General features: G+C 49.9%; 1 protein-coding gene across 1 annotated transcript; it reads left to right on the forward strand.

Annotated features, from left to right (window-relative positions):
* Nucleotides 1-1,584: 1,584 nt before the first annotated feature.
* LOC110476305 (uncharacterized) lies at nucleotides 1,585-6,409 on the forward strand. Its single transcript, XM_021541159.3, has 3 exons — nucleotides 1,585-1,824; nucleotides 4,452-4,572; nucleotides 5,198-6,409. The coding sequence occupies exons 1-3, from the start codon at nucleotides 1,761-1,763 to the stop codon at nucleotides 6,297-6,299; spliced, it is 1,287 nt and encodes a 428-aa protein (XP_021396834.2). The 5' UTR covers nucleotides 1,585-1,760; the 3' UTR covers nucleotides 6,300-6,409.
* Nucleotides 6,410-9,146: the final 2,737 nt, after the last annotated feature.

Genomic DNA, 9,146 nt, shown 5'->3' on the forward strand with positions numbered 1-9,146 from the left:
TGCTACCCACTTGATGGCTGTGGTGTCCCACAAAGCCACGCTGCCCTCCCCCACACTCCTGCTGCAGAATTTCCTTGTGCAGATGTCACCTCCAAATCCAGCTGAGATCACCTGGAGCAAATGGAGATGTCCAAAAGTGACCTAGAGGAGTCCTCTGCCAGGTAAAACACCTCCAGCCCAACCTGCAGAGGAACAGCAGCTGCATTATCTGCCACAGAGCAGTTTGTGCCTTAAAACAGCAATGCCTATGGAAAGTCTTGCCTTTGGCAAACAAAGCACTCCCACTTAGCTGAATGTCAGAGCTCTTCTTCAGTTTTACCTATCTCTGCCAGCAAACCCTTTGCAGAAAATGCAGAACCTGTCTCTTCAGGGGAGATGTGAGAATATGTAGGCTGTGCCATCACTTCCAGCAGCCAAGGTGCCCAATGGCTTCAGGCAATGCCATTTCCTAGGACAAAAGTTTCCTGTTGACCTTGAGAAAACACCATTTGAGGAAGGGACAGAAAACATCCCAACAAACTCAGCATGTTCTGTTCTTGCTAGATCAAACAGACTATTTCAAGCCTTAATTATTATTTCATTTCCTTGAAATGGGCTTTTTCTTCTAATACAGTATAAGCAAAAACTGAAGTCGCAGGCTGGGATTTTCACCAAATGCATTATATGGAAACCTGGGGGTTTTCTCTTTTGAAAACTAAAATCCTGAATGGAACCATTGGAATTTCCCACAGCACAGAGATGCCAGATTTCCTCCAGCCCTAAGAAAACTTCAACAAAAAAGATTTCTGAGGCAGTCACAGACTCACTCTTGAGCTTATCTTCATCCTTCAGCTGAGGGAGTTGTCAGGGGAAAATTGTTCTGTCTCCTGGGAGCAGAGATGAAAAGAGAAAGTAAAGGTGCAGGATGTGCCTGCAGTGCTGTTGTGTCCGCTCTGAGCTGCCCGGGGCTGGCACCGGAAAGCCCAGAGACAGCCTGGCTCTTGCAGAGCTGGGGTCTCCTCTCCTGCTCCAGCAGCAGCAGGACCCCGGTGTCTGAGCCCCTGTGCTCATGGATCTCAGGCTGTCCTAGCGAGCACACGCTGCAGACAGCACGGCCAGGGCACAGGAGCTGCCTGCAGAGCCACTGGCTCCTGCTCATCCCTCTCTTGGGTGATGCTCCTTAGAGGCAACCTGGCCCGGGATCAGAGTGTAGCTGATGAACTCATAACCCTGCCCAGCAAATTCTGTCTCTTTTGGCCTGATGGCTGCTGTTGTAAGATGGCTGCCAAAAAGGAAAGGAATAACTGCTTTGGCATTTCGGGTAATTAATGAGCTTACTGAGCAGCGGGGTGCTGGAGCTGGAGGTGGGGAGAGCTTTACAAGCCTAAGGACAGTGACGCCTTGGCAAGAGCCACATTGGTGGGACAGGAGGAGGGAGCAGCCGACCACTGAAAGTCCCTGCATAAATAATTTGCCAAATAGTCTGGGCTGCTCTGCGTGTGCTGGGAAAAGCGGTAAGTACATGCGGGGAATTCCAGGGACCATCCCGCGCCAAAGGAATCGTATTCCCTCCCTCTCCCTCTCTTCCCTCCGCCTCCTGTCGTCATCCTGGACACGTGTGAGGACCTGAATAACAGCTAAAGCTCTGTCTCGGCGCTTCATCATCCTGGAATGAGCGGCAGCATCCGTGTCGCTCCGGAGGATGCAATAAGCAGCCGGGAGTGGGAAATACTGCCGGTAATCCCTCCCTGCCTGCCTTTCCTTCTGCCGACCACGGTAACATGAAGGCTGCCTGTCTGCAGATGCTGCTGCTGCGGGCCCTGTGCCTGCTGAGCCTGGCTGGAGGTGAGGCACACTCCGCTTGTCCCCAGGCTGCCGGGGACAGCCAGGATCGGGAGGGGAAGGGGCCGGTGGCGCTGCATCGGGCTGCAGGGACCGCTGCGGGATGCGGGAGAGCTCCGAGCAGGATCGGGCTGGGCTCGGGAAGCGGTGCGGGGGGAAGCCAATACATGGCCGCAGTCGTGGCCGCAGGGACACCCGAGCAGCCCAGAGATGGCTTCTGCCGGAGGGCAGACGGGGAGAGTGCCGGAGACACTTCCTGATAGCCTGTATTAGGGAAAAAAAAAGCATTAAGTACTTCTTGTCCCCCTTTTTTCACCTCCCTGGGGACGTGGCAGGAAGACTGCAGCCTGGCCAAGGGTGAGTGTGCGAGGAGACTACACGCTGTCCTGAGGGTGCCGGAGCGGCCATGCCTGTGAGGCGGGGGCTTCGTCACTGCAGTGTGTAAGTGCGTGTGTACCAGGGCAGCCGCTCTCCTGGACAGAGATCTGTTCTCTGGATAAAGATGTGTTCTCTGGATAAAGGTCTCTGCGAGCTCCGGGCCGTGCTGGGCTCCTCGGCCCGGGCTGGGCTGGCTGTCAGTCTGCGGCTCACTCGCCGCTGCCCAGGGCAGCCCTTCAGCAGGGCGGCGGTGCTGGGCTGGCACGCAGGCTCTCAGCACCGCAGGCAAGGCTGGACTTTGCCCACAACCGAGGCCCGATCTATTCCCACGATGCAAAGAGACCCTGAGATCCGTCCTGCTGCCGCCAGAGCCGTGGGCAGGTGGGGATGGAGCTCCTCCCTGCTCACGCCTCTGGGCAGGTTCTGCAGGGCTGGCCCGAGAAAAGGGGACAGCAGGGACACCAGGCAGCTTACCCTGCCCTGGGAACCCGCTGTGCTTGGCACTGCCTCACTCTGCTCACCCATGGCCAAGCATCCATTTCCCCCACGAAGAGGATACAGGGCTGCCTCTGCTAAAGGCCTGGTGGAGCTCCCTGGGTCTTTTGAGGAACTGTGCTGAAAAGCAGGTGCCAATGGCTCCTAAGAGCAGTGGTTCTGAGCGGAGAAATTCCCAGATCCCTTTGGCAAAGACTCAGATGCAGCTCAGAAAAGCGAGGTTGTGTACCCCAGGAGGAGGGCTCCATGCTCCCTGTGGCATCCCTCTGTCCTTGGAAGGTGCTTTCCAAGCTCCTCCACTCTGGGAGAAACCTTCCAGGAGTTCAGCCAAATGAAAACCATTTGTATTGGTGCCAATAATTGCAAAATCAGTTCAGGGTTCTCAAAGGAACAGATTAACAGGGCCTTTGGGAGCAGTCAGGGACTGCTTCCCACCATGCACGTCCCTGGCCACCCAGAGGGATGGTGTGGCCCTCTTGCCACTGTGCCTGTTTTGTTGAACTGTGCTCTTGAAAGTGGAAGGCACCAGCAGAATATCCTCTGGCTAATGAGAATTGATTGGCAAGACAGCTGCCCTGAATTCCCAGCAGAGAATTCTTGACCCTAAAATGCCACAGAATACATTATTGTGTGAAAAAAGAATTTTGCTTTAGCTTGACTTGACCAAGAGTTGGAAGTGGGCTTCTGTAGAGGTGCCACAGGAGTGTTTGCTTGGGATTTCTTTGCAACCAGAGTTTTCTCCAGTAAATTATTCAGAGTGCTCTTGCATTGATGCTCATTCTTGTACCTGGCACCTGGATCATTCCTAACTGAACTGCATAAAATTCGCCCCATTCATTTGGGAATCAGAGGCAACATTTTGTAAGAGACAGTCTGATTGAAACCAGACTCCAATTTCTTTCTTTACAGAGGCCCCAGATAAATCAGGGCTTGTTTTTGTAAATCTTGTCCCCAGGGCTGTCAGGAACAAGTTGGCAGGATGTGTTGTGCAAGTGCCTGTTGTGGGAGGCTGGAGGTAGATGCAGGCATGAATGGGCCCCAGTGGTGTGACTGGCCTTGCCCCTTGAAGGGGTCAAGAGGGGTTTTATTTTTACACTTTGCAAACTGAAAACCGTATTTTCTGGTGGAGGTTGAAAAGATGTGTTTGGGAAGCTGGGCTGCTGAGATACCTGTGGGAGTGAAGCATCATTCCCCAAAAGGTTCTTGCTGTGCACTTTTTCCCCTTTTCTCTGACCTCAGGGGGCGTTCAGAGACTGTGCAAGCAGAGAGGCAGGATGCTCACCTGGAGGGGAAGTCCCACAGGAGGAAGAGATAAGACTGATAGGGAGAGAGCAGAGCACCCTTGCCAACTTGTGAGGGTTGCAGCAGGTCTTTGGGGGATGAAGAAATGCATTTTCTGGGCATTGTGCTGAGACCAGTCCTCCTGGTAGCCAAAGGGGAAAGGACCTGCAGGTCCAGGGGCTTGGACATCCTACAGGACAAGCTGAAACGCTGTCCTAAAAGTCCATAGTTTTCACAGTGCTTCCCCCCACCCCCAGTTTTCTGGGTATCCCATTACATGTGTGGGTGCTGTTGTCTTCATCAGGATCTGTCTTCATCTCAGTTCAGCAGGATTAGAAACTTTTGTGGCAAGAGCATTGGAAACCTTTGCGGCAAGCTTTGGACTCTTCCCTGGAGAAGGGAGAAATGAAACAGTGCTGGTTTTGAGAGGCCCTGATAAAAAGCCAACACTTAATGAGGTGAAATTTTTATTTCAGGGCAACCCAAAGCACCTGTGAAGTGTTCAAACGAGTGCAGAAATTTTACAAGGAGGTTACCAGAGAAGCTGATCAGTAGCTACCGCGAGACCGAGCCCAGCTGCAGACGAAGTGCCACCATGTAAGTGCTGCCCAAATTCCAAGTGGGATCAGGGCTAAATGGATGGGCAAAGGGACTGAGTGATTTACTTGGTAGGACAGGGCAGAGGAACAATGCAAGAATAGAGCTCATGTGTTCCTCTGAAAGCAGATCTTTTGTCTGTAGGCAGATCCAGACTTGTGAGCTTGTCTGGAAGTGAGAAACGCTCCATTTCTTTTCTTTGGGATAATTGTTGTTTTGTGCTTGTGCTGAAGTTCATGCACCATTGATACCATTTTATTGCAGCCCAGGGGGTGGCTCCAAAGTGAAGGTGAAAGTGGGCTGACCTTGGAAAGTCTCACATCACCCAGTAAATCAGAGGGTTTTGCCTTCCATGCATGTGTGCCCTGGGGCAGCTGGTGCTTTCTGTGTCCAAGCAGGACAATGCTTTTGAAAGTGAAAAACTTCTTAGGGGAAAACCCTTCACCTGTGAGTCATGTTGAGCTGCTGCTCATTCAGTCAGATATCAGAGGCACCTGCCTGCCCTTCCTGAAATGAATCATCCAGACAATACTTGGTGTTTGTTTATCTACACACCTTCCCCATAGGTCTGATCACCTGAACCAGTGTTTTCTTTATTCAGTGAGTGATCCCTTTTTATTTTCAGACTTATTACTGTGAAGTTCAAGGAGATTTGTGCAAATTCATCTGAAGACTGGGTGAAGAAGATCAGAGACAAACTGGACAGGAAAAAAGCCACAGTGATGCCACCCCATGATGTCACCTCAGCAGAAGAGCCTGGTAGCATTGAGAGACACGTTGGTCTTCCAGAACTGGCTCCATCCCAAGCCACTGCTCCAACTAGTTTCTTCCAAGGGACTGGAACAACAATTAGGGAGAGAATACGTGCCTCTGCTGCCACGACAGAGGTGTCCAGCCAGCCCCCACTGGGCAAGCAGGACCCCACCCAGCTCCCTGCAGGATCCACCCCCGTGACACAGGAAGAGGCTGCACACCCTGAGGTCACTCCAGAAGCAAAGGGAGAGTCCTCAAATTCTCCTGCGTCTTCAGCAACCATTGCAGCAGGCGTGGGCTCCAGCCAGCCCACCCCAGGCCCCACTGCTCAAGATACAGCTTCTCCTGACTCAAACTCACACCTGAGGGCTGCTGCTGGAAGATCAAACCAACCTGAACTTTCTACCAGTGGATCCCTGGACCCTACAAGAGCCAGAGCCAACACACCAGACACTGCTTCCAGCAGGTCTAGGTCAGGTCTCCCCTCCATCTGGGACCGTATGAAGACCACAACAGTCACAGAGACAACACCACAGACTACTTCAGTTTCTACTCTGAGCTCCACCACTGCCATAGACAAAGCTGCTTCTTCTGTCCATACCAACAGGGTGGTTAGACCCTCTGCAAATGTGTTTGGCACTACAACATTTGATCATTCATTGCCTGTAGGGAAGCAGGAGCCTTCAGACAGAGTAGTTTTTACTCACCAGGCATTGTCAGGCCAAGCCAGAGTGCAGGTGATCACAGTCAGGCCCAACAATCTGCCTCTGCCCAGCTTCTTGTCAAAATCTCAAATGCACTTTGTCATCCCAGTTTCTGTGGTATGTGGACTGATGGCTGGCAGTGTTGCTCTTGTGTGGGTGTATCTGAAATTTGGGGTCAAACCAGAAGAAACGTCAAGAGAAATGGTGCAGGGCTTGCTCTACCAGCAGGCAGGACATCAAGACAATGTCTATCCAATGGAAGTAATATGAATGCTTCATGGCATGGACATTTCAGGCATCAACTGTATGTGTGTGGATCCAGGAAAGCTGTTCATGCTGAACTGGTGACCAGTAGGAAGCAAGCATGGGAATAAAAATCACAGAGAAAACTGATTTTTTGGTAGAGCAGAATGCCCAATAATATATCTACTTTATCATTGACCAATCACAGTGTTTTGGAAATAAGATAGACACTTCTTTTCTACTGCCACTGTTCTGTACAAAGGCTGTGGCTGTTCTATTGCTGTTGCTCTTTGCCAGGTGATGTGGTTTTTTTCCAAGTCTCTGTTGGGAATTTTTCTGTGGTTCATCATGGCCTAGGCAAGAGGCCACTCACCCACCCACACTGCTGGACTTGGGCTCAGCCACCTTGAGAAATAGCACCAAACCCACACAATTTGCACTTAAACTCTCTGCTGCTTCTTTCTTTGCACTTCAGGTCTCTGCTCTGTCAGACCAAGACTGAAGCTGGTGCCCAGCTGGGTGCTGGCTCTCCTTGGGCTGGTGGAATTCACTCATCATTTTCTCTTGCTGGAGACACGAGGGATAGCCCAGCTTTTCAGAAATAGCTGACCAACACTGCATCTGATGAGGGGACTGAAGGTCAGTGCTACAGATCTATTCAGAGAAGTTGGCAACCTCTATCTATATCCTCTGTCTATCTCCTCCTTGAAATCAGGCCCTTCCTTTTAGCAGCTATGGGTATTTCTTCTTGCAGATGAATTCTGAGAGCTGGTTCTTGGTAAATCAATGCAATAAATCCCTTCTGCCAGCTGATGCACCTTGTGTCCAGCTGCATCCATCACCATGGCAGGATAGTGCTGATGAATCTTCACAAAAGGGAGAAATCAAGAAGTCACCCAATAATTTTGCATAATTCCTATGTTATCATTGGAACATTTTTGCTCTTCTCTGCAAGCACAAAATCCAAGAAATGTGGAGCTAAAGGCAATCCTGGATATAGTAATGAAGGAATTACTCTACTGCAGCAGATATAACATCCTTTTGATTTCATTTTCTCTCTAGAAATAAGCACATTTTCTGATCCACAAAAAAAAAAAAAAAAAAAAAAAAAAAAAAAAAAAAGTAGCACAAAATGCCTATTAATGGTTCTATACTTCAGCCATATTTTACTTTTTCCATTTTGGATAGCACTGATCACCAGCCTATGAAAGCACTGTAACAGAACCAGGCTTTTTTAAACCCCAAATTGATTTTGATTTTTATACATCCTGACATTGCTGTACATAAGTGTTATGTTTTATCTGTGGTCAAGCCCTTATTAAACTTCGTCTCCAGGATGAATTCTACTGGGGCGTGCAAAGGTCTTTGTGATATAATACTTTGTAAGTAGAAGCACATCAAGGGTCAGATCCTAACCAACCTCAGTGGATCCGATCCCTAAGTACAAATATGCATGCAGAAAATAAAAGAAAGATCAGCAAGAAAAAAGGAAGAAAATAATAAGCAAGATCATAAAAAATGATGGGCCAGCTATAAAGCAGAGCTTGAGGAATGTGGCCTGTTAGATCTGTCAGGTTGCACCCTCAGGACATCCATGCAGCCCTGCAGGGGGAGAGGACAAACTACAACTGTGCTTGCTTTCCATCACACATCCCTTACTTCTGCATTTTGTTGACTTGAGGGATTCCTCTCGGCCTTTGCAAGTACGGGATGCAATCAGATGAATTTCAATGATTAATTTGGAGTGAGATCCTTCCTTGTGCAGCAGCTCAGCTGTGGAACTCTGTCTGGGGTTGATTTTCCTAGAGGGTAAATCTGGCTCTGCCAGTGCCACCTCCCCGTGAACCCCACCTGTGCGCAGCTGGAACTCGTGAGGTGATGTACTGAGGCATTATTTTTATATGAAACACTAGAAATGTTATTTTTGTAAAAAGGTTTTATAGCTTTTTGAATGTATGTAATGTCCTGTTTGAGCAGCTTGGAGTCGAGATCTTTTTGGCAGCACTGGGAAACACTGTGCCTTGTCTATTTTGTTGTGGGTCTTAGATGGCTTGTGCATGTCCATGGGAGCTGGATCTCTGCCCAGGCCCCTCAGCAGATGGAGTGGACACTTGTCTGCTTCAGGTGAAGTGCTTGTCTTGCAGCAGTGCTGGGGAGATGGATGTGCACCAGCCAGATCACTTGGAGTCCCACCAGTCTTGGGAAGGACACTGCTTCCAGCTCCAGCACCAGCTCCCACCATCTCCCAGCTGCCTGATCCCACTGGAACTCATCAGGAGCAGCTGCTCCTCCAGGCTGGCCCTGTCCTTGTGCTTTCCCTGCTCCCCTCTCCTATCCCTTGGCTGTCTGCAGGCAGGGTGCTGGCACCCTCACAGGGGACAGGTGAAACCCAGGACAGGGGGACACTGCTGTTCCTCTCTGCAATGGGCAGTCTGGGAGGGAGGGAGGATGGAGCCCGTGGGTGTCACCCATTCCTGGGGGTTAAAACACCACTTGCTGTAGAGCACAGTGACTGTTACAAGCTCCAGTTCATTTGTGTATTGAGTGTGTGCATGAGATATGAGCTGTACATTTTTATAGAACTAAAAGTAATAAAGTCTTTATGTTAAAAACTTTCACACCAAAAACTTTCAACTTTCAAGTCCTTATGTTAAAAACTCAGGGGATTGAGCCTTCAGCTGGGTTACCAAGCCTGGTCCCTGCAGAGGTGAACCCCTGTGATTGAGCACTGTGGAAAGAATCCCAGCATCACCAAGAGATGCCAAAGTTGGAACAGCTTGATGTGGCCAGGTTATTGCTCCGTCTCCTTTAAGGGTTTTGATCTTGCAGATGTTTGTAGGAAATTCCTCACAGGGGTTTGTGTCTTCCATCTTA

This window comes from Lonchura striata, chromosome 13 (assembly GCF_046129695.1).
Source record: "Lonchura striata isolate bLonStr1 chromosome 13, bLonStr1.mat, whole genome shotgun sequence".
Classification (NCBI taxonomy): Eukaryota; Metazoa; Chordata; class Aves; order Passeriformes; family Estrildidae; genus Lonchura; species Lonchura striata.

Excerpts from the sequence above, each read along its gene's own strand:
- LOC110476305 (XM_021541159.3), top strand. The coding sequence starts at position 1,761 with ATGAAGGCTGCCTGTCTGCAGATGCTGCTGCTGCGGGCCCTGTGCCTG. Across the intron at positions 1,825-4,451 it reads CCTGCTGAGCCTGGCTGGAG|GGCAACCCAAAGCACCTGTG; the intron begins GTGAGGCACACT and ends TTTTTATTTCAG. Across the intron at positions 4,573-5,197 it reads TGCAGACGAAGTGCCACCAT|ACTTATTACTGTGAAGTTCA; the intron begins GTAAGTGCTGCC and ends TTTTATTTTCAG.